The 25,842-nt window shown below is 44.0% G+C and overlaps 1 protein-coding gene across 2 annotated transcripts; it reads left to right on the top strand.

Moving 5' to 3' along the window:
* The first annotated feature begins 1,958 nt into the window (after positions 1 to 1,958).
* On the top strand, positions 1,959 to 25,842 carry SMIM1 (small integral membrane protein 1 (Vel blood group)). 2 transcript variants are annotated; one of them, XM_074218651.1, is made up of 3 exons: positions 1,959 to 2,380; positions 15,283 to 15,407; positions 16,358 to 25,837. In XM_074218651.1, exons 2-3 carry the CDS (start codon positions 15,307 to 15,309, stop codon positions 16,482 to 16,484), a joined length of 228 nt encoding a protein of 75 aa, XP_074074752.1. In that variant the 5' UTR covers positions 1,959 to 2,380; positions 15,283 to 15,306; the 3' UTR covers positions 16,485 to 25,837. The 2 variants fall into 2 exon arrangements, with proteins under 2 accessions (XP_074074752.1, XP_074074751.1); XM_074218650.1 differs by lacking the exon at positions 1,959 to 2,380 and adding an exon at positions 5,096 to 10,341 and having other exon boundaries at positions 16,358 to 25,842.

Here is a 25,842-nt window from a genome sequence, read left to right as displayed (position 1 = left end):
TCTCAGCATAGGCAACACACACAATATAGACACAGGCACATATGGTATATATATGCATAGAATGACAGATACATGCACCAAACATGTGTAGGAGGTGGTTGGTTTGGGACCAATGGCGCTAAAACAGAAAACAAAGGGAACAGAGCCAATGAAATATTAAATGTGGCCTGTGTCTACTTAAAAATTGTTTTTGTCTAAATTTGAAGGGAAGCTTGGGACTGTAAATCAAAAAATTGTTCAATCCTAAAGTCAACTGATATAGTTTGAGAGTTCCAGAGAGTCCAAACTCTGAATGACTTTATGGCACCAGATCAGAAGGCAATGTTGTGGGTGATGGGATAGGGAAAGGCTTTTTTCACCTCCCTCATAGATCATATTGGGTAGATGCTATGTATGTTCATAATTAGTTGTCTAGAAACAAAGAATCTCTACTAATAATTTAATATCAGCTTTGAAAGAAGTCTAAAATGGAGTTCCCCAGGGATGTTTGAAGATCTGGAGTTCCCACTTTGAAATGGAGCTACTCAACCAGTAGAAGACACCATCCACTAGGAAGAAGAGACATCCCATTCTCCACTCCTTTATGGACATAAAAGCAGATGCTCATACAGGAAGCATTATTTATTTAGCTATTATTTATTTGGTTATCTGTATCTATCTATCATTCATCTATATCCAGCTACATCCATCCTTCCTATCTATCATCTATCTATCTATCTATCTATCTATCTATCTATCTATCTATCTATCTATCTATCTATCTATGTATCTATCATCTATCTATCTATCTATCTATCTATCTATCTATCTATCTATCTATCTATCATCAATCTATATCTATCTATCATCTATATATCTACTTTTTTTTTTGGAGGAAGCCTGACCCCTAGTAGTGAAGTGTAAACTATAAATTCAAAGGACCACTAGTGATGACTTGAGCTGGAGAGAGGAGCAGATTCTGGAAACCCCCTTGTACCTAGGGGTGTGTGCCTAGGGGGTGTATGAAGAAAGAAAGGACATTCTTCCTCCACCTCTGCAGTTTTACCCTCAATGAATTCTTCCCCAAGTCATAGGATTGTAGAATTATGACTGGAAGGGACACAAGGCATTTTACACACACACACACATACACACACAAATATAATTTATATATTATATGTAGATATAGATTTTATACATATATATATAGACTAGATAGATATATTGATATAAAGGTAGACAGATAGGTACATATCTATATCTATCTATCTATATATATCTGTATATAGGTACACACATTTGAACCCACACATACAGAGATGCCACAACTATAGATATATGTAGTGAGGAAAGACACATAAACCCAACACACCCTGAAATACTCACATGCATATGCATATATATATGTGATATATACAGACAAAAATCTACATACTGATAGGTTATAGAATATCAAAGAGCTAGGAATTTTTCATTTTTGTCTTTGTAAGGTGCTTAATAATTGGTTGTGAATTGATTGACTGCCTCACCTAACACACACACACACACACACAAAGTTCGGATCCAGGCAGGGAGAAGTTGATAATACTGATTGAGTCCAGGCAAGAAGGAATGTGTTGGATGTATTTTTTCCCCTGAATAAATAGGCAATGACTTTATTGAATCAGCCACGATTTAAGTTGTACTTAAATTAGATAGATGATAAGATAGATAGACAGATATAGATGGATGGATGGGTGAATGGGTGGATGGACATCATTTCATTTTCCTCAACATCATTGGTAGATCCCAATTCAACTCTCTTAGGCCGGCCTGAGAGACAGAAGCCTAGCCGTGTGCCCCCACTGATCCTCCGCTCGGATGCCCTCTGCCGAACCCCTCAGAGGCTGCCCAGCCCGCCCCGCCCCGCCCCCGGAGAGCCAGGCGGCCGGCAGCCCGGGCCATGCCGCGGGGGTCCCGGGCCGGGGCCGGGCTGCGGGCTGGCGGGGAGGAGCCCCAGGAGGCGGCCCAGCTGGGCCCCAGGCAGCTGCCCCGGGCGCGGGCTCCCAAGTGCCGAGTCAGCGCTGGCCGCGGCTCGTCCCACTCGGGCGGCAGAGCCGGAGGGCCAGCCCCCTCCTCCTCCCCCTTCCTTCTCCTCCCCCTTCCTCCTCCTCCTCCTCCTCCTCCTCCTCCTCCTTAATCCCAGCCTCCCGGCCCAAGCAGCTCAACTCCTGGCCTTGCAAGACACCCCCAGCCTCTTCTGCCAAAGGCCGCACCCCAACTCCCGGAGCCGGGGGTCTGGGCGCCAGCTGGGGAGCCCCAGGTGACAGCTGCAGGTGAGGGGGGGCAGCGGCCAGCGCCCCTGCATCCCAGAGCCGCAGCCGCCCAGCCCTGACCTGCCCCTCGGCCCACCGGAGCCCAGGTAAGGGACCTTGGCGCCCTTGGAGGGGGGTTGGGGGCCCAGGGGAGAGGGGAAAGCTCGCCAAGGAGCCTTCTTGGGGAGAGGCAGCCCTCCCTCGCTCCAGGACGAGCTTCCCTTGGCCCCCGGCCCAGTTGGGCTCTTATCTCCCAGGTGCCCAGAGGTGGCAGACAAAACCTCTTTGGGACCCGGGACACCTCAGAGCCAGACTCTCTAAGCTGGGGCCTCCAACTTTGTAGCAAGAGATGAGGAAAGGAAGAAGTGCTGAGCACGCAATGCCATTTCATCCTCAACAACCCTGGAAAGTCCATCTTAGTTATTATTATATTGTCCCCATTTTACAGCTGGGCAAACTGAGTGCCAGAGGTTCTGTGATTTGCCCCAAGGTCCATTAGGAACTCATAGAATATGTGTGAACAGCATCCAAGAGGGCTTCTGGGGCATGCCTTGATTACCTTGAGAGGTTTAGACTCTAGCAATAAGTGACCAGTTGGCCCTTTGGCCAAAATGATTGCTATGACCAAATAGCTAAGATTTACATAGCACTTTAAAAGTCTGGGAATTACTTTACCTAAGTAATCTCAGGTGGCCCTCATAACAACCCTGCCAGATAAGGGACTCCACAGATAAGCCCATTTTACAGATGAGAAGACTGAAGCAAACCCCTTCAGTGACTCAGGGTCATATAGCTACTAAGCATCTGAGGGAGGACTCGAAAAACTCCCAAGTCCAACATGCTGTTGGTTTTTTTTAGATTTTTTCAAGGCTAGATGAGACCCCAGAAGCCATTTAGTCTGATGGGTAGTAGAAATACTTATCTTTGGCAGAAATACCCCAGCTTCCTACCCTGGCAATTCCTTTTCAGTCTGTTTGCTGATCCTGAACCCAGGACCAAAGACTCCCTAGAAGCTTCAGGAACCTTTGAGCATGTGGTTGCTGTTTAGTTTGCAATTGTGTCCAACTCTTTTGGGGGTTTTCTTGGCAGAGATACTGGAGTAGTTTGCCATTTCCTTCTCTAGCTCATTTTACAGATGAAGAAACTGAGGCAAGCTGTGAAGTGACTTGTCCAGGGTCACACAGATTTGAATTCTGATCTTCCTGACTCCAGGTCTGGTTCTCATCTACTGACCACATAGTTGCCCCAAGTGTACAACCTCAGTCCAGTTCTGCTCCTTTTCTCTGGGATGCATTGGGAAACCTGTGGCCCTGGCTCCTAGAATGGGTTTTTATTTTTGTTTCTATCCTCAAAGCCAAATTTGTCTTCCCCCCACTCAGTTGCAAAGTTGGAACAAAAAAGAGGTGCACCAAGTTCTTTAAGAATTCCATTCTCAGTTCCACGTCGGATCCTCCCACTCCTGGCCTTCACTGACGGCTGGTCTTCATGGTCCTTCTGTTTTTAAGGTCTGAGATTTGCTGTGCATTAATGAATTGCCAGGACTTTGGACTCCATGTTGCTGTACAATTGAGGGTGACTGGAGGGGAATCTCCCAGAGTAGCTGCATAGCATTTTTTGTCCTCTTAAGACATACTAACACCACGCATATTTTAGCACCAAATTCTCTGCGAAAATCTTTGCAATCTTCCTGAAAATTTCTGACATGTCATAGTCTCATCTCATTTCTGGACCTCCAATTTCCTAATCTATAAAATGGGTATAAGATTTTGCCCAGCCTTGCCCAGCCTACTTCTGTGAGGTTGTGGGAGGAAAAGTGTTTGGTCAATCTTATACAAATGGAAAGCAGCAAATGCATCCTGGATTTGTGGTCTGGATCAAGTTGCTCAACCACTGGTGTGACCTTGGACAAGTCTTGTATTAGTAATAACAATAGCTAAGGGGTGGGGACCTGAGAAAGGGACTGCTAGCAGACTGCAAGTTAATGTGAGTTGATCTAAGGAAATGCCTACCCATCTCCAGACCACCACTTCTTCATTTTTTGGTTAGATAAAGGAGGCAACCCTTTCTGATTGGCACAGTCTATGTCCAACTCACCAACACAGGCTGAGAAAATCAGTCACCCCCTATCTCCACCCCACCCACCACAAACATACCTACAGAAGGAAATAATTGGATTTGAGTAGTTGGGTGGGAAGTCCTGAGAGAACCCAGGATTGATTAGGCTTTGTCTCTGAGCCCCTGGAGGAAGAGAGGGGAAAAGAAGATAAGAAAAAGTAAAGGGAAGGGAAGGTCTGAACCCTTGGGGAGGGGAAGAAGAAAGGGAAAGAAAGGAAGGACAGGTCTGAACTCTTGTGGGGAGGAGAGGGGAAGAGAAAGATAGGAAGGAAGGAGAGGAAGTGGAGAGTCTGAATCCCTGGGGATGAGGGGGAGAAGAAAAGGGAGGAGAGGGGGATGATAAAAGACATGGATAAGATGTAGCCAGACTGTAGAAGGCCTGTGGAGTTTGTATTTTGCCCTAGGGACTTAGTGAGCTTAAGCTCGGTTTCCATCTGTGCTTTGGGATGTTCTTCTAGCAAAAGTGGAAGATTAGCCAGAAGTTAGGACTGGGATTCACCAGACCCATTGCCACAAAACTATTGCAATAGCTCGATAAAGAACTGATAAGCACTTGGACAAATAAAGAGTAGAGGGGAAAGGACCTAATGAGAGAGATGCCATGAAAGTAGAATTAGCAAGACATAGCATAGCACCTAATTGAATTGTATGTGGAGCAGTGAGGAAAGGGGAGACTGGATACCAGTGAATTCATTCATAGGTTGGGTGTAAAAAAAAAATTACCCATTTCTGGTCACTGACCCAAATGGCTCTGGAGGAGAAATTGAGACAGCATCCCCTGTCTCATCAATTCCCATGTCATGGTATCCCCTCCCTGCTCTGGTCTTTCAGAAAGGACAAACAACATTGTATAATCTCAGCTCAAGTATTAACTCCCAAACTTGATCTTTATGTATTTCCCAGGCACCTAGAAGACTTCAACCTTGTTCCTTAAGGAATCTGGCTTTAGATGTGGCAGAGGCTAGGGAGGGGGCATTGGACTGTAAACTCCTTCAGGGCGGGAATTTTTCCTTTTGTCTTTGTAATCCCTTTGCTTAATTAAGTCCTTTTTGATTAGGATTAATCAATTTGATCTGACCTCCCACTCACTTTTTCTCCCTCTCTATCAAGTCAATGGCAATTCTGCCATTTTATTAGGTTCTTGTTTTATGTGCCAGGCTTTGTACCAGGCACTGAGAATATATAGACCAGAAAGAAGCAGCCCCAACCTGCTTTGGTAGGAAAGAGGGAAGACAGAGTGGGAACAGGTGTAGAAATTGGGCGAGATGGGGAAGCCTAACACCTCCTGGAGAGCCAAGGATTCCAGGAAGCTCAGTTGAACCCCACCACCCAGTGACATCATTTCCTCATTTCTGTTACCAGGAGAAAGAAAAATAGTTTTCTCCCCCATTTTGTCTTTGGTACACTTATATGCTAAATAACAGTTGGGGATTCTCATCTCCATCTTGTCCCCACTAGAAGAGAGAGCCTAGGGCAATATCTCTATTTTTTCAGATAAGAAAGCTTAGGGTCCAAGAGGACAAATAAAGGACCTTTATTTGAATTATTGAATATCAGATCTCTAAAACCATTCTATTCACTATTTCTTAACCTTCTGGAAACAGCAATGATTCAATGAGACCATCTAAACTCCAAGTGTATTTATTACATATAGATTGAGTAGTGCATAGATGAATTTTCCCATTAGATTATAACCTGGGAGGTAGTGGAAAAGGGCATTGAATTCAGAGTGAGAGGACCTCATGTGAAACCCTGGATCTTCCTCTTTCTACCTCTGACCTCTCTCTGAGCCTCAGCTTCTGTAAAATGAGTTCGAATGGCATGGCCTCTATAAAGTCCAAACTATGATCCTATGGCCATTTCATTTTTGTCTTATTGTTTCTCCTCTACCTCTATATAGTAATTGGTTAAATGAGGCACATGAGGCTTTCCTTGGCACGTTTTAATTGTGTCCTCTTCTTGGCAAAGATACTGGAGCAATTTTCCAATTCATTTTACAATGGAGAAAACAGGCAAATGGGACTTGCCCAGGGTCACATACCTAATAAGTATCTTGTGGCTGGATTTGAACTTGGGTCTTCCAGACTCTGGTCCCAGCTTTCTATATATACTGTACCTTCTAGCTACCCTGCATTAATTTAGTATTTTTTAGCATATTGCAAAAGGCCTTCAACTCTCATTCTCTTCATTCCTCTACCTTCATTGCAAACACCAGTTTGGGGACTTGTGAAAAAAAAAAAACATGGGGGAAAAAGAAAAGGATTCTACCTGTTATCTAAGAAATTGTCCCAGGAATCCAGTATTTATTTGAGGGTGGGGGAGAAGTGAGGGCAGGGATTCTTATCTCCTGAAAACTATAATCTTATCACTCTTTATCTCAAGTCTTTTTTGTAAGAGCCAAGATAGGGAAATGACCTTTGATTTCCTCTTAAACTGATCTGCCAGATGAGAAAACACTCCTAATCAATTCTGGTAGACAACCTCTCTTCATCCAGCACTGCTATTTACTTAGAGCAAAGCTTAGTACCCTTGGGATTCTCCAAGATAGTCCATTTGTCTGGATCAAATGAGATAGTTGGAAAATGATTAGCACTGCTCACTCTTCCATTGTGTCCAACCCCAAATGGTCCATTTTAGCCAAAGATACTAGAGTGATTTGCCATTTCCAGTGGATTAAGGCCAACAGTGGTTAAGTAACTTGCCTAGGGTTACACAGCAATTTGACTTTCTGAGGATGAATTTGAGCCCAAGTCTTCCTGACTCCAGGTCCCTAGCACTGTCTCCTAGAGTCATCTAGTTGCCTTCCATCTCTGGCACATAGAGGATGCTTAAATAAAAGATTGTAACTTCTTTCAGACGGTTGGTAAGGTCAAAAGTATTTTTCATAATATCAAAACATTTTAATTTCTAAATATCAATAAACAAAACTCTTGGGGAACATACTCTTGGGGAAAGGGGTCTTCAATTCTGTTTATTTTATCTTTTCTTCCCCCAGTTACATGTAAAAATAATTTTTAACTTTTATTTAAAACTTAAGTTGCAAATTTTCTTCCTTCAATCTGTCACAGCTCCCTCCTTTGAGAAAGAAAGCAGTTTGATATAGGTTATAACTATGTAGTTATGCAAAATGTTTCCATAATAGTCATTTCAAGGCTTTTTTTTAGTTTTTTTTGTAAGGCAAACGGGCTTAAGTGACTTGCCCAAGGCCACACAGCTAGGTAATTATTAAGTGTCTGAATCTGGATTTGAACTCAGGTACTCCTGACTCCAAGGCCAGTGCTCTATCCACTGTGCCACCTAGCTACCCCTATTTCAGAGCTTTTTAAGAATGTAAAGGAGGGTATTAAAACCAAAAACAGTTTGAGAGAGGCTGCCCTGGAAGCCTGAGAGATTTAGTATATATGAGAAGCAGAGAGAACTCCCCAGTGACTCTAACTCTCCACTATGCCAAGATTCCTCTCTATAACAAAAGCTGCCAAATGTTCCTTTAATCTTTACAGTAGGTACTGTTATTCTCCCTGACATTCCAGGGAATTGGTCTTATTACTATTATCATTCCTGTTTCCCAGGGCTAAGAGAGCTAGCCGCCATTTCTAGAGCAGCATTGTAAGGTTTTCAGTGTCCTCTTCTTAAGTCATTTGATCCTTCCTACAAGCAGGTAGATGAGGAAATTTAGCCTGGAGGGGGTTAGTATCTGCTGAAAAGTATCAGGAAAGTGTTTTGAGGTGAAATTTGAATTCATGACTATCTTGATTCAGAGTGTTGCTCTATGGGGCAGCTAGGTGGTGCAGTGGATAAAAGCACCTGGTCTGGAGTCAAGGAGTACCTGGGTTCAAATCCGATCTCAGACACTTAATAATTACCTAGATGTGTGGCCTTGGGCAAGCCACTTAACCCCATTTGCCTTGCAAAAACCTAAAAAAAAAAAGGTCTCAGAGTGTTGCTCCATAATACCATGCTACCTCTTTTGATAGATTCCTTTCTTCTCTGTGCTCTGGGTCTGGGAAAAACAAATACCAAGCTCTCTCATACATAATACCCTCTTGAGCCTGCCTTGGACAGGAATTTCCCTATTGTCTTTGCTCTCAGTAAGTATCTTTGCACTTCTCCCCTCAAAAGGTCTCTCTCAGTAATAGTACATGTTCAAACATCAATATTTTCTTGGCTGCTGAGTCTAGGCAAATTCACTGTCCCTAGAATCCTGGCTTTGGATACCAGCCCTTGGCATCCAAGTGGTTGTAATGGAGGGACTGATGGGTAATGAAAGTAGCTTAACTCTGGTCCCTCCTGTAGGGTTGCTAACTGGCCCCAGGAAGTAATCTGCCCAGGCCAGACCCTGAAACCTAGGCTGTTGGGAGAAAGAAACTTTTTTACCTGAAGGAGATTAGAGGCATCACTTCACACACACACACACACACACACACACACACACACACACACACACACACACACCAGAACTTCAGTCACTCATTCAATAGACTTTCCTACAGTGAGTGTCCCATACTGCTTAAGAATTCATGACGTCATGGGTAGAGTTTTGGACTTGAATTCAGGATGAGCTGGGGGTCAAATTAGATCTCAGGAACAAATCACTCAGTTTTCTAAACCTCAGTTTTCCGATCTGTGGAATGAAGAGAATAATGTCTCTTGAACCCACTTCAGGATTGTTTGGAGGCTCAAGACAATAACATTGGTAATAGGGTTTCACTGACCTTGCAAAATGCTCTGTAAGTTATTTTGAAGAAGTAGCAGGTATTCTGGAAAGAACAATGATCTTAAGGGGAAAGAAAGGGAATAAGAATTTGTTTAGCATCTATTGTGGGCAAGACCCTATTTGTTTCATTTGGCCTTCACAACCAACCTGTGCAGTAGATATAATTAGCGTTTTTAGATTGAAGGATGAGGCAGAGAGGTTAAGTGACTCGCCCAGGGTCACACTGCTAGGGTCTTGAGTCTGGATTTGAACCCAAGTCTTCTGACTCCAGGCCTATTGCTTTACCCAATGTAAAATAGTCCTCTAGAGTCAGTAGTATTTCCATTGTAGTGGATGAGTCGATAGATGGAAGGATTTGACCAGAGGCACAGAGCTTGACTCATCATATAGGGGATATGTACTGGCTTCAAGGCTGACTCTCCAGCACCTCCACCAAGCTGTTTCTTTCCAGCTTCCCTGTGAAGAGTAGCAGATGACTTAATCCAACTTTATTAAGTATCTACTGTGTCCTGGGTGCTAGGGATTTCAATTAAGACCTCATTTAATATTTATTTTAAATAAGACTGTAAAGGCAGTTTGGAGTTGAATTGGGCATGGCCTTAAATGGGCAAAGAATTCAAGAATTTAAGAATTCATCCTTCATCCCTGATTGATTGCAATGAGATTACTGTCCTTCATAATCAAAGATCATGACATCAAATGAATGATGATGTGATATGAACATTATGTTGGTTAAAGTGAGGGAAATGTTATACAAAGACATCAAAGCAATGGAGAGGCAGAGTTGAGGCCAAGGGAAGAAGGAACAATCTCAGACGGAGCAGGTGATGACAGTGTAGAGAGTGTTGCCCTAGGAGTCAGAGGAGTGGGATTAAACTGACTTATTTTAGGACCTTGAACAAGTCACTTGCCCTCCCTGTACCTCAGTTTTTCCTTCTAACCAGTGATGAGGGATGTGTAGAGCAAGATGATCTCTTCCAGATGAGATATCCTCAGATAGTTTCAAAACTCAAGACTTGGCTTTGACCACATGTCACTCAAACAGCCAGAGAAAAAACAACCTGCTGCCCATTTTCTCAGCTCCTTTCCCTCCCTTAAGACTATGGTGACTGTTTCCTTCCTCTGGATCCCTTTCAGCCTGTGTCCTTGGCAAAAGAAAGTTGCTGAGGAATGTTTCAGGGAACTCTGGAATTCTCCATCGCTCCTCGTTGCCTACAGGATCGAGTCCAAATTCCTCAGGTAGAATTCTACCTCCCCTTCCCCATTCCTTAGCCCTGATCCCACTCACCTTCCCAGAATCATTTCCAATAGCCCTTTGGCTTCCAGAGGGCTTTGTCTGGCCAATAGTCCTGTGAAGTAAGCAAGGCAGTTACTGTATAGAATGGGTGAAAACTGCAAAGGGGCAGATTTGAGTTTTGGTGGAAGAACTTCTCACCTCTTAAGAGTCATTCTGAGGGACGGCTAGGTGGTATAGTGGATAGAGCACCGGCCCTGGAGTCAGGAGTACCCAAGTTCAAATCCGGCCTCAGACACTTAGTAGTGACCTAGCTGTGTGGCCCTGGGCAAGCCACTTTAACCCCATTGCCTTGCAAAAAAAAAAAATAGTCATTCTGGGGGGAAATTGGATATCTGGAAGAATTCAATCATAAGAATAATCATAATAGGGGGCAACTAGGTGGTGCAGTGGATAGAGCACCGGCCCTGGAGTCAGGAGTACCTGAGTTCAAATATGGCCTCAGACACTTGACAATTACCTAGCCTGTAGCCTTGGGCAAGCTACTTAACCCCATTGCCTTAAAATCTAAAAAAAAAAGAATAATCAGAGCTAGCAATGAAATGTTCCTTTTAAAGGTATTTATAAGGTAAAATATAGACATTTATATATAAATACAATGCATAAACAATAAATTCTACTTGAGCAGGTATGTATAAAGGTGATCACATTTCACACACACAAACAGATGGATGGATAAGGATAAGGATGAATAGATAGAATTCCTTATTTGAATCACTTGATTCACACAAGTCTGAGGTAGATGCTATTGTCCCCATTTTGTTGTTATTCAGTTATTTCAGCCATCTTTAGACTCTGATCCCATCTGGAGTTTTCTTGGCAAAGATAAGTGTAGTTTGCCATTTCCTTATCCAGTTCATTTTACAAATGAGGAAACTGAGCCAGATAGGGTGACTTGCCCACACAGCTGCTAAGAGTGAGACTGGATTCAAATCCATTTGGGTCCTTCAGAGTTCAAGTCTAGAAGATTAGACTATGGTATACTATGGTTTGAAGTCTTCAAATAGAGGCTGTGGGTAGGTTATAGGTATGAGAAAGACTTTTCAGTCATTTTACAGATAGAAATGAAAGATGTGAAGAAACTTGTCCAGTTCCTTCTGGGCATACTGCTGTGATAATCATCAGAGGAAGGATTAGAACCCTCTTTGGATTCTAGATCCAACACTCTTGCCATGATACTCCCCTTCCCTCCCCGTCCTCCAGCAGAAACACTTCTTTCAAGGAAATGATCAACTTCATTCTGGTTTCTCATTTCAGTAGCTCTGGATAACAGTCTCAGTTCTATTGCCTAAGAAGAGACCTTGGGCAAAGTATTTCCTCTTTCCCCATACCTTAGTTTCATCCTGTAAAATGAGGTCCCTCCCAGTTCTGTTGTACACCTGTGACCTGATTAGCCTATGATCTCTCCTACCTTTCTTCCTACTGTGGTCTCTTCTCACATTCTTAATGATCTATTTTTTTTTGTCCTTCATTTTCTTTTTTCTTTTTGTGCAAGGCAATGCGGTTAAGTGACTTGCCCAAGGTCACACAGCTAGGTAACTATTAAATGTCTGAGGGCAGATTTGAACTCAGGTCCTCCTGACTCCAGGGCCAGTGCTCTATCCACTGTGCTACCTAGCCACCCCTTGTCCTTCATTTTCAAAGAAGACCATGACATCAAGGAGGTGATGCCATGACAAGCACATGAATTAGATTAGAGTGGTCACCAGTCTCATATTTTCCTCTGGAGCCATCTGGGTCCAGTTGCCAGATATGAATCAGGATGACTGGAGATGACCCTGAATGTGGGACAATCAGGTTTAAATAATTTGCTTAAGGTCACACAGCTAATAAGAGGCAAGTAGGCTGGATTCGAATTCTTGTCCTCCTGACTCCAAGATCAGTGCTTTATTCACTGTGCCACCTAGTTGTCCTATAATGATCCTATTGGCTCTTCAAAGCCTGGTTCTCAGAAGCCTTCCCTATCCTCTAAAGCACCTTCACCTGCTGTGCTCAGGGACCTCTGCCTCCTGAGCTCCTATAAAATTTATTCTCTATTGTCAATTATTTAAGTCAATCAATTAATGAACACTGCTACTGGATAGAAAGTGAACTGAAGGCAGGGCTGTCTTCATATCCCTTGTGCCTGTACAGCTAGATTCAATTCACCCACTATAAAAAAGTTGTTAAGTGTTTGCTGCCTCACTGATGGATTCATTCTCCTTGATTTTCTTTGCTGCCCTCTGAGAAATCATGATGAATGGATGATAAAGGGTGCAGAGGGTATTGGGGCTGACCTCTTCTCAGAACCCTAGGCCAATGGAATTGGCCAGTACCAGCCTCCACCTGGCATTTTATATCTTAGATATAATTCTGATGGTACTGGATGGACCCTGACCTCCCTCACCCAGAGGAGTCAGGCACAGCAGACTTATGAAGCAAGAATGTACTTATCAGAGGTTGGCAGCAGCCTTGCCCCCCCTCCCCAGGGTCCTGGCAGTTTCCCCTGTGAAGGCTGACAGTATTGCATTTGTCAGAGATTAGCACCAGTTTCTCCCTGGGCTGATAAGCCTGCAGTGGACAAAGGAGTGCCCAAAGGGGGCCAGAGTAGGGAGAAGGGGAAGAGTTGATTCCAAAGGGCTTGGATATTTAAATTTCCTAGATAGAAGTTCCAGCCAACTTTTTCTTTCCTTAAATTCTCCTGAATCCAAAATTTCCTACATGAGGGCATTCCTTCTATCCAAACAGATCATCAACTGTCTAAGTCTATTGAGCCTATGAGACTTCTGATGCTGGCTGTCCAGGAGTTCAGGACAAGGAGACCTTTTTTGATATTTTCCACAGTGGAGCCCTCATTCATCAATTTTTCATTCATACATTTCTTTGTCTTTTAACCAATGCTTCCTTGTTTTTAATGGAAAGTGAGAATGGGATGGATGGATGAGGTCCATCCTTTGTGTGGAAAAAAGGAAAGAAGAGTAGGAGAGAAAGGAAGGCAGAAATATTAGAAAAAAAAGGAAGAAACCTTCATCAAGATTAGAAACCATTCCCTTGGTTGAATAAGATTCTTGAAGTCAGGGATTCTCATTCTTGCCTTTGAATCCTCATTGCCTAGCCTACTATCTTATGATTAAGGTAGGTGGCAAAATGGGTAGAACACCAGCCCTAGAGTCAGGACAAGCCTGAGTTCAAATCTGGCTTCAGACACTGTCACCTGGGCAAGTCACTTAACCCTGACTGCCTGGCATCCATGAGCCATCTCCAGTCAGCCTGATCCAAAATCTGGACATTGGACTGAGATGACTCTGAAAGAGAAAGTGAGGCTGGTAACTTCATCCAGCCCCCCCCCCCCCCCCACTCAAATCCAGTTCATGTGCCTGTCATGGCATCACCTCCCTGATGTCTTGGTCTTCTTCAGAACGAAGGATTAACATCCTCTTGGTAGGATTTTGATAAAGGTTTGATGGTTGAGCTGATAAAGCATCTTACTTTGGAACCTCACTGTTAGAAAGAAACCAGCATTTAGGAATCTTGGATCAATTGCTTTACAAATGTTAATTCATTTGATCCCCATAATCTTCTAGTTGAGGGAGTGTAGGTAGAATCATCAGGGCATAGAGCACCTTGAGTGAGAAACTCAGCTATCCCTGAGACCCTGACCAAGTCACTTAATTCTTTTTGTCTCATCTGTAAAAATAAACTGGAGAAGGAAAAGGCAAACCACTTCAGTATCTATGCCAAGAAAACCCCATATGAGGTCCCAAAGAATTAGACATGAGTGAAAAAACAATAGTTGAGGACACTAAGGCAGATAAAATTTAAAGGTCTGTGGGGAAGTAGATAAGGCTGTATTTGAGTTCAGACCTTCATGACTATAGACTCAATGCTTGGTTCATTGGAGCAGTCATAAGTTTCCTTGTTGTAATAGTTCTGGAAATAAGCAAGGCTGGCTAAGCCTTGAACGAGTTTGCAGTCTAATGGGAAATAATAGCAAAAAGCCTTGGAAAGACCCGGGACATGTTCCAGAGGCCTAGGTCTGGGCCTCTTGAGTCATTTCATGGTGGTCCCAGTGATGGGGGCTGAAGAGAGGGTGAGGATGATGGGCAACATAATCCGTTTGTAACTAGTCTAATGGCCCTGTTTTACTGAAGGTCAGAAAAGTGAATTAACTTGTTCAAGGCCACTAAGTAATAATAAGTAGCTAAAGGTAATAATAAATAGCAAATTTCTACTTCCAGTTCCTGGGGTTCCATGTTCCTCCCTCTCCTTAACCTCCCCCAGTGAGTGGCACGCACATTCTCCCTGTCCTTTTCTATTCTCCTTTAAACAGAAGATCTGATAGGGCATCACCAGCAAACCTTTCCTGGCTCTTGTTTCTTTGAGGTCAATATGGAAGAATAAAACAATTCGAAAGCCCTGGCTCACTCACTAATGAACAAATAATTTTGGTCCTCTGAGCTGATAGGAAACAAAGCCTGTCTGTACTCAAGGAATTTACTTTCTCTCAGGAAGAACAATATGCCTACATATAAGTGAGCAGCAAATAAAGATGGAAAAAAACCCTTCAATTTAAAATGGATTGCTTGGCACAGGAGTTGAGGATATAAATATCAGCATTTAGTAATGATACTATTATTAAGTGTCTGAACGTATAAAAAATCAGGGAAGAAGCCAGAGGAAGATTCATAGGAGGTGGAGCAGAAATTCAGATAGCTTGACTTGTATTGCCACATCCTTTAGTCTGGCTAGGATAGTGAGAGGCAGTGTAGTCTAGTAAGGAGAGCATCTGACTGGAAAGTTAAAGACTACTTCCGTTCTGGTCAAGCCAGTGAACCCCTTCCCATCTATGTGTGTCCCCACCCTGTGTCTAGAAGCCTCTACTGACCATTGATTATTCCTTCTTCAAGCTTTCCCACTCCTGTATTGGAAGAATGGAGTCCCAGGAGAGCGCCGTCCAGTACAGCAGATGGAATAACAGCCAGGATGAGGTCAGCATGAATGTGTCAGCCACGGAGAGTTCCTGCTGTGAGCGGTAAGCCCTCAAAAGTCCCCCTGGGATGATCTGGGGTGGGGTGGGGAACTTCAGCCAAGTCTCCTGAGCTCCCACCCTAGGGCCAGTCTCCAAGATGGATCCCTTCTTGCAAATACAAACAGCTTGAACTCATAGCTCCACACAGACTAACCAAAAAGTGTGTGGTGGCATCTTTCAAGACTCATTTATTTGTAGGAATTCTTTCTTGGTCTCCCATTCTTCTGAGATTATTTTCTGATTTTATATATATATATATATATATATATATATTAGATATGATGTTCCCCTCCCCCCATTAGAATGTAAACTCCTTGAGAATGGGCACTTTTTTTTACCTTGCTAACCTGATCAGATCCATAATAGGTACCTATAAAAATGATATAAGTTCCTCCTCTACTCAGGAACCTAGAATAGCTTCCCACCTCCAGCATCTTAGCTTGGCATTCAATGCCCTCATAATTTCACAAACCCCAGCCAGCCTAATCCCCCCACCATCTCCCACACAATGTGACCTTCATTTCTTGTCTTTGCCTCTCTAAAATGTCCTTCCCTTCCCTATCCTTGCCCGTCATCCAAAACCCTACTCAACTTCCTGTCTCTTTCATGAAGCTTCCCAGGACTCTCTAGCCTATATTGCCTTTTACCTTCTCTGATTTCTCTAGTTCTCTAGCACACATCAAGGGCTTCAGGGGTTGCCTTGTCTAATTTTGGAGTCATAGTGTCAGTCCTGGCTCCCAATCCTAGATAGGTAGCAAGCTCCTCCTGGAGGGCTGGAGACCATATCTTGTAAGGCTTCTTTTCCCCAATGCTTCTGCTCTTATCTACAGAGAATATCTTTGTTCTATTCTAGTTGGGTCCAGTCCATTGAGATACTGGGTATCATTTGTGATTTCCATCTGTGCCTTTTCTGACTCAGTTGTCCTTTCTTGGGGGGGGTGTTTTTTCATCAGCATCTGTACCAAACTATGCACTGGGAAGATGGGCATCGCCATGAAGGTGATAAGTGGAATTATTCTTTTCTGGGTCATCTTCATCTTCGGCTATACTACTGGATACTACATCCACAAGTGCAAGTAGCAGAGTCTGCTGGATACCTTCTCCAGGAGCCCTCCACTACTCAGAAACCTCTTACTTCTCAGCTTAGATCACCAAGGCTGGCCTCTGGGGGCACATGTACCAATAGATATAGATATGAACACATAGGGATAGATGGACACATTCTAAGTCTCAGAGATACAACATTCATTACTAGAGTAACAGACACATACTGAAACAGACACTGGACAGAAGAAGAGACAATCGTACATGGAGACACAGACCCACAGAAAGACAGATATACTAACACCGAAATACATACAAATCTCTCTTCTCCTTTGTCCCAGGATAAAACTTCAGACCAAACCATCCTCATTCAACCCAGAGAGAGTTACTATACTCAAGTGCTAAAGCCCCAGCACTATATCTCCCATTAATTCCCTCTTTGGTTACCCCTGTGTTCTTATTCACAAAGCAGAAAGCCTCTCCTTTGGATCACCCCTCCAGGGAGAGTTACTACAACATGTATGGTTCAAATCCCAACTCTTCCAGATATGTATCAGAAAATTAGAAGTCACCAATGACACCAAATAGCTTTGAAGGTCCCCTCCATCTCTAAATTTTTGTTTCTGTGGCAATGATTCAATATGGATTCCTAGCAAAGCCAAAAATTTTCCCCTGGTTTCAGCAGGGAAATTTATAACCTTACCCCCACCCCCACCCAAATCTGTTGTTGAAGCTTTAGGTTCCCTCTCTGAACCCACAGGCTTACAATTGTGCCACTGCCCATTCCTGTTATATTTGTGTGTCTGATGTGGAGGAGTTGTCTTAGCCTTTCAGCTCTGGAGCCATTGAAAGAGGTTTTCATTTTAAAGTTATTCCTTTGCTCCCTCCCCTGGATTTGCCCTTGATTGCTGCACTATGCCCAGGGAATTAGATCCCCTGACCTTCCCTGAAGGGGGAAAAAAACACAGTGAATTTGAATTGGGGATCTGATGTTTCTGAAGGCCCCTAGTCATAGATGTCACAAAGCCTCTTGAAGCCAGGAGAAAAGAGTCCCCATCCTGATCCATGACCTTACCCAAGAAGCAGAGGCTGAGCCATGGAAGACTGAGGTGTTCTGAGGGTTGAGCCCCCAGCTTTCTCCCTCCACCCCACCCCTTCTCGTGCCTTTCCAAAGAGGCAGAATATAATGGAAAAGAAGGAAAAAAAAGGCTAGACTGGAAGGATTCTAATAAATAGCCACTTTCCTGTAGTGTGACCTCAAGCATAGTTGCCTCTGTTTATTCCTCTTAAAAAGTACAGATAAGTCCTGGGGCAGATCTTAGCACATGTGGCTACAATGGTGTTAATGTATGGGCAAAGTTGGCACAATTGGAACTTGGCTGCTAGTGGGATGCCACAGTTGCTTTAACTATTGAAGGAAAAGGAGGTACCCTTGGAGCCCCACACTAGTCTACGACAAACCCCAAGTCATAGCTTTGTTCTCTTCCCCCTCTATGCGAAATGGTCCTTTTTTGTTTTGTTTTGTGTAAGGCAATGGGGTTAAGTGACTTGCCCAAGGCCACACAGCTAGGTAGTTATTAAGTGTCTGAGGTCAGATTGAACTCAGGTACTCCTGACTCCAGGGCCGGTGCTCTATCCACTGCTCCACCTAGCTGCCCCCGAAATGGTCCTTTGTTAGTCCTCGGTTTACCAAATTTAATTAACATAAATGCCCAGGATTGAAAATATGTGTGACTGAGACCCTCATTAACTTAAACTTTGGATACATTTAACTTTTTGGAGAATTCATTCCCTTATCTGTAATATAGAAGGAAGAGGCTCTCCACTACACATGGAGGATCAAGTATGAAAGTTGGGGAGAAAGACTTGGAAAGGACAAAGGATTCTGTTCTCTAAATGGGGGTGCACCCTTTTAAGTTTTGAAGAGAACCGATAACATCAGTAGTGATATCTTGTATCAAGAGTGAATTGAATTTAAATGAGACAAGAGTTGCATCAACCTCACTCCTCCTGAGTCATTGCAATTCAGTGGCAAGACAACTCAAGACAAGTGGCAATTGGCTTGAGAGGCACCTGATGACTTGGGCAAGTTCCTACAGGTTCTACAGTTTTATTTCAGTCACCTTTGTGGCCATTGGAACAATTTCTCTTCTACTGGGAAAGGCCTGGGGTAAATATCTCTAACTCATGATGTGGCCAGCCCACCTGTTTTCATTTATTCAGTGCCTCATTCTCTGAGGGAAGTGGTGGGGTTATATTGCCAGGTATGGGAAGTTATGGGATAATGTAGCCTGAAGAGACAACAAAGGGAATTTTTGAAAGAATATAATGTGGAAGATGACCAGGTGGGTCTCTTGAACCTGTGACTGGGTAGGATCCTGACTGATGAGCAGAAGCTTCAAAGAGGTCAGTTTAGTTTGGAGACCAGGAATTACTTCCTAACAATTGGAGCTGTTCAAAGGCAGGTGCCCTTGGGAGGTCATGAGCTCCTCCTCCTTGGAGACATTCAGGTAGAGGCTAGACGAACTCTTCCTGGGAATGTCACAGGACAGATTGGACTGAACATCCCCCTGTAAGTCCTTCCCAGCATTCTGTGATTCCTGTGATCCCTTTAAAGTGATTGCCATCTCAAGGATTTATTCAGAGGACAGCTAATTCTGCCCCCTTTCAGAGGGGGCTTATTATTTACATGTGGTCTCCCCTATTAGAATTCAAGCTTCCTCATGGTGGAATTTTGTTGTTGTGGTGGTGGTGGTGTCTTGGTTTTATCTTGCTGTCTCTAGAGCTTATCAGAAAGTCTGAGAGCCTAGGGGCAACTGATGTTTTGTCCTTTTGTTCACAAAGGCTATGAAACCAGGGAGGTGATGTCATGACAAGCAAATTAATTTGAGTGAGGGGCTGCTGTGCTAAGTCACCAGTCTCACTTTTCCCTCCAGAGCCATCTCAGTCTGGATGACTAGAGAGGGCTCTGGATGCGGGGCAGTCAGAGTTAAGTGACTTGCCTAAGATCACACAGCTCGTAAGTGTTAAGAGTTTGAACTCTGTCCTAACTCCAAGACTGCCCTTGGCAGCTGGCTGATGCTGGATATAGCCCTGGAGTCAGGAAGACCTGAGTTCAAATTCGACCTTCAACATTTAATACTTTATGACCATGGACTAGTCATTTAATCCCATTTGCCTCAATTTCCTCATCTATCATTGAAGAGTGCTTTCTGGTACCTTAGTGAAGAAGACTCCAAATAGGGTCATAAAGATTCAAACACAATTGAAAAATTTATAACAAACTCCCTAGCCAGAAAAAGGGGTTAGATCCCAGCTCGCTCCTTTTCTGGGATTTCCAGAAGGCAGCACAGCACCATGGAAAATGCTCTGGGTCTTACCTTCAGGAGATTGGAATGTGAAGGTCATCTCTACCCCTGACTAACATTGGTTCTTCATTCAAGAAGTTTTTATTAAACACTGTTGTTGAACTGAAACAAGGCAGAAGGGAAAAGTATCTACTCTCAAAAGATGGGGATGATTTTCTCTTATAAGGATGATTTTAAAATGTTTTATTTTTCCCCAGGTCCCATGTAAAGAATTTTTAACATTCATTTTTTTTTAAAGTTTCTCACTGGGACAGTAAGCAATGATAGGGATGATTGTAAAGGCATAGCTATGATTCTGAGGGGCCCTGCCCTTAGCTCCAGCACTTTGGAGTGGGTGATAACCTTGGAAGTTGTTCCCAGTCCCTGACCAACTCTCCCCATTCCTATTTCCCATTTCCAAGTCTTTCCCTCAGGGATCTGGGTTGGACTGTTGGAAACTACAGAGCTTGGAAGGGGGCAGGGGAGATGCCCCCAATGTGGGTCTGCTTCCCTGTGGTGTGAAAGGAACTGATGTCACAGTGTGAGCCCAAGGATCTCCTGCCTCCTGGTGCTGGGTGGCCCTTTGGGTCAGAGTCAACCTGGGGCCAGTTTGCTTGGGCCACTGGTACCTAGAGATAGACTTGGAAGCACTGGAAGATTAGAGGCTACACTGGGATCTTGGGGAAACTTGTACCCCACTGCAAAATGAGTGACCAGTTTTAGTCTAGATCTTGGGGGAAATTTCAGGGACTCTACTCTTGGCAGGGAAAGGGGCAAGATTCATCCACAAGCATTCATTCCACAAACAGCATACAAAGACAAGCAATGGCACAGTTTCTAAAACATTCTATTGGGGAGAAGGGAAAGGAGGTCGAGAGAGTGGAAAGAGCTGCGTGGCCACTCCTCAGTTTTCTCCTCTGTAAACCTCAAAGGGGATAGATTAAATGGTCTTAAACTAAGGCTCTTGTAGCTTGAAAACCTGTGGACTCCTCCCCTCTGGCTCAGGTCCCCAGGAATGTGCCTCCTGTCTACCCCCATCCCCAACTGGGCTCAGAAGCAAAACAAGTGACTTCCATGGGCCAGAAGATGGGGCGTGTCTGGGCCTGAAGCCCAGTACACAGAGGCCTTTGTGGTCAGACTCTCTGGCCCTGGAGGGAGGGAAACGCTCCAGGTCTGGCCTCCCACTCTATCGGGATGCTGGCTGCTGGCCCCTGGTTCCTCCTCTCTGGGGCCTGGAACCCCTGCTCCCATCCAAGCACTTTCCCTCCCCCAACAGGCTTTGGAGGGTTGGAGGGGACAGAGTCATTTGGCTGGGGGGGGGGCAGAGCCCAGCTGGGACTTGGAAGGAAGCTGTTCCATGACGCAGGAGCTGCCCCCTCCCATCCCTGGAGTCACTTATTTCAGCCAGCCATTTGCTGGCCTTCAAACCAGATCCAGAAGAACCCCAGGGGAAGGACCGGAGCAGCCTGCTGAGAATGAAGAAAGTGAGGTCCCAGCTGAGCCAGTTTGTGGGGATCTACACAGGAGGCATTCAAGGGCAGCCTGTAAATGACTGAGGATTTCAGTCTTGAAGACACTCAGAGACAGGGAGCTCACTTTCTTATGAAGCATTACATTCCCACTTTGGACACCCCTAGTTGTTAGGATAGGCAGATAAGGTGATGTGCCTGAAATCAGGAAGACTTGAGTTCAAATCACTCACTAGTTGTGTGACCCTGGACAAGTCCCTTAACTCTGTTTGCCTCAGTTGCCTCATCTGTAAAATGAGCTCGTGAAGGAAATGACCAACCATTCCAAGGGACTCTGCCAAGGAAACCCATTTTACAGATGAGAAACTGAGGCAAACAGGTGAAGCAATGTGGTACATAGCTAGTTAGTGTCTGAGACTGGATTTGAATTTAGGATTGCCTGATTCCAAAGCCAAGGGACTGTCTTTGAGAGGAAGAAAACCAGCTTGGGAGGTATGAAAACAAATTCACAAGATGTATAGATTATCTCCTGACCAAAGGAGACATTTATTTAGAGATACAGGGGGTAGAGAGGGGAGGTTCTCTAGCAAAGAGGGATCTGACATTCTCATTTATATAGGGAGAAAAGGAAGAGAGAAAAATATGTTTTTAGTTAAATAATGAAGTGGGTTTGATGTCAGAAGTTGGCACCACCAAGAGACAGAACTTATAATTAAATTATAGATGTTAAGGAGGACTTTTGGAGGTCAAAGAAGACCCCAGGTGCTGATAAGCAAAAGGGCTAGTTTAGCCCTAAGAAATAGGCTCTGATAATAGGCAAACAGAAGACAAAAAGGCTTCAGGCCAAAGCAGAGAGGCCTAGGACTGAGGCAGAGATAGCCAGTAATTAAGCAATAACTAGAATTTCTAGTTCTAGTAAGAAGCCAGGAAAAACACTCAGTGGAGAGGGGGTTCTTTAATTGGGATCCCCCATCATAATGACCCCAAAACTTTCTTGCCAGGGAGCAGGGGGACAGATCAGAGAGCAGTATGGTTTCAATGTCTTGGTCAGAAGGAACCAAAGAGCAAGAAATCGCCCACTCACAGTCTATTCTCTGTTTCCAAATAGAGAACCACCCTACCATAGTGACATAGTGACATCATCAGTTCTGAAGAGTACTACCCCCCATTCTTTTTGACTGAATTGAATTTGTTCATCCTAAAGTTGAACATATGATAAAATCTGGGCAGTATGGTGTAATGGAAAGAGGCCAGATCAGAAGATCTGGCTTTGAATTTGTAATTTTGTTCTGACATCACCTTACTTAAGTTATTCCAGTCTGGGACTTGGTTTCCTTATATATATAATAAAAGAAAATTTAGACTAGATGATCTTGAGATCTTTTTTAAGAACAGAGTTCTTTAAATTCACTTTTCCCTTATTTTTGATTTTCAGGATTTTCTTTTCTTCCCCAAGTCAATGGGGTTAAGTGATTTATCCAATAATGTGTCTGAGCTCAAATTTGAACTCAGATCTGCCTGACTCCAGGGCCGGTGTTCTATCCCCTGTGCCAATTTTCCCCAAAAAGACCCCAACAAAGCAATACTGGTGTTTTTTATACTTTAATTTCCAAGTACCTCCCTCTCTTGTCCCCTATCAGAGGGATCCCAATTCTCTTGTAACAAAGGGGAGGAGAAAACCAATGCCCCCCCCCCCCCACTTCTTAAGAGATCATATACAGCAGCTGATTCGATAAGGTTTCACAACACCTGAAGGGTATTAACAAACAGAAATAATCCAGGAGAGATGTGTTTGTGTGTGTGTGTGTGTGTGTGTGAGTGAGAGAAAATAAATTTTTATTTTCCTCTGTTTGAGGTTACCAGAGAAGCAATGTTGTACAACAGGACAAGCATTGGCTCTGAATGGGAGGTCTTGTGTTTTGCCTCTGTGATCTTCAGTGACTGGCAGGGCCTCAGGTTCCCCACCTGTAAAACAAGATGGCCCATAGAACCCCCTCCCATTCTATAGCAATGGTCCTATGAACACAAGATGAGCAATCCCATAATAGGCAGTATAAATGGCCAAGCCCTGGGAAGAAAATAAGCCAGTTTGGAAATGATATTAAGATGCAAGGTCTTCATCCTAAGATTTTCTTGATAAGAGTTTCTCCCCCTTTTCCTTATGAAATTGGGGTCTTCCTTGAATGCAGTGGAGTAGGAGCTTTGTGCTTGGTCATAATTCACCAGAAGGTCAACAAAGCTTTTCTTCTGATGGAAGTCAGAGTTTATGATCAAAATGTAAGAGGAAGAGTTCAGAGTGCAGGTAGCATTACTCTTAACATTTTTTCCTTCCCTTCTTTGAAAGTGCATATGAGGAAATTTTTCTGTTTTTCTCAAATCAATATCCAGGATTAGGGAGCTAGGTGGCACAGTACATAGTGCACCAGGCTTGGAGTCAGAAGACCTGAGTTCAAATACAGTTTCAGACACTTAATAGCTGTGTGACTTTGGACAAGTCATTTGTCCTCATCTGTAAAATTGGAATAATAACAGCACCTATTTCCTGGATTGTTAGAGGTTCAAGAGAGATGATGATGATATTTGTCCTTTGTTGTTGAAAGCCATGACATCAAGGAGGTGATGCTATGACATGTAGGTGAATTGGATTTGGGAAAAGGGAGTGCTGTTGTAAGTCATCAAACTTTCTCCTCTGGAGCCATCTGGGTTCAGTGGCCAGATATGGATCAGGACAACTGGAGATGTCCAAGGTCACAAAACTAGTGTCAAGTGTCTGAGGCTAGATTTGAACTCAGGTCCTCCTGATTCCAGGGCTGGTGAACTATCCATTGGGTTAAGTCACTGGCACCTAGCGTTATATAAATGTTAGTTATTATCTCCTTATTCCTTCTTCTTCCCCTATATGGAAGATGTGTACAAAATATGCGTGCTGTGAATTTGGGGGAAATCTGCCCAGATGCAGACTCATTCTGCTTTGTATCCTGATTCTGTCTCAAAGGGAAACCTGTACTATCTTAAGCTTCTTGGTCCCACCCCACCTAGGCAGTTGGAGATGGTGCAGTGGATAGAACCGGGGTCTGGGGTCAGGAACATTCATCTCCCTGAGTTTAAATGTGGCTTTGGGCATTTACTAGCTATAAGTCACTTCACCCTGTTTCCTTATCTGTAAAATGAACTGGAGAAGAAATGACAAACCAGTCCAGTATCCTTGCCAAGAAAACTGCAAATGGTGTCATGACTAAAATACTTGAACAACAAAAGCCATCTAGATATCTGATGAGATTATGAGGACTTCTCCCACCCAGGTCTGATGAGATTTACCAGGAAACACTCCCACCCACCCATGCCCCTTTACCCGTAACAGACCAAGTCTTGGGTAATATTAAGGTTACCTCAAAGTTAAAATATTCTCCTAAACACCTGATGTGCTTCCCCTATTACTCAATCTCACAAATAAGGAAGGTGGCACAGCTTCACTTGATGGGTTCCTTTTGCTCTCTGCCCTGAAGCTATGTAAACTCCTATATATATATGTCTATCTTTCTGTGGACTTGCTGGCTAACTTGGCCAGCTGCCCATTAGCTGATAACACCTTTTCAGTTTGTTTTTGCAAGGCACTTGGGGCAAAGTGACTTACCCAAAGTCACATGGCTAGCTACTAGTACCTGAGGCTGGTTTTGAACTCAGGTCCTCCTGACTCCAGAGCTGATGCTCTATCCACTTCATCATCTAGCTGCCTGTGATAATACCTTTTTAATGTTTGAGCTTTGCCTCCTGGTTTATTCATCTCAGTTAAAAGGATGTTGGCATGAATTACTCTCCAGGAGGATTTTAGGCTTTCTGGACTCAAATTCTCCACCATTCCCCAAACCCCAAAACAAGGCAGGTTTCCTACCAGCTCCAAATCTCCTGAGATTAGTCCACAAGCTTCTAGCTCTTCCCAAACCCACAAGGTTTGAGATCGCAGGGGACTCCTGAAGCCTCTGGAGCCTGTCTTTGGGACCCCCAGCCATCATAAGTATTAGATAGACTTCCAGAGACCCCCTAGAACTGTGGTCAGGAACCCTGACTGGTGGTCCTAGGGGACAGTCGGTTTAGAAATAGCCACATCATTACGTGGGAGCCGAGCACTCTCAGATGGTAGCTAACAACTGAATCTACTGCCCAAGCTTGGGCTGTTGAGATCTCACCCTTGGGGAGTCTGGAGAAGAGGTGAAGCAGCCTGAGGGCTTCTAGGGCCTGATGGGGAGGGATCCGTCTCATCTGGGTCTTTAGATATCAATAGCTTCTGTCCATTAGGAGTGGAGAGAAAGTAGAGGGTTTTGGTGGGCTCCAAGTTTCTCTGCCATCGCGGTGTCCCGTAGGGCCTCCATTCTTTGTTCAGAAGTGTTGCCCTTAAGTCTCAGGTAACAAGACCTCAGGTTAGGCACCATGGAACTCCCAGAGACAGGTCCCCCACAGAATGGCCACGAGGAAAGGTTAAGGTCAGGCTTCTGAGAGCGTTTTTGCAGCCATGTGGGATGCAAAGTCGGACTCCTCCCTTGGAGGAAAGAGCCGGCCGGCCTCTGGGATAGCCTTAGG

The sequence above is a fragment of the Macrotis lagotis genome, chromosome 1, assembly GCF_037893015.1.
Source record: "Macrotis lagotis isolate mMagLag1 chromosome 1, bilby.v1.9.chrom.fasta, whole genome shotgun sequence".
NCBI classification, from domain to species: domain Eukaryota; kingdom Metazoa; phylum Chordata; class Mammalia; order Peramelemorphia; family Peramelidae; genus Macrotis; species Macrotis lagotis.
This window is presented reverse-complemented; position numbering and strand designations above follow the sequence as displayed.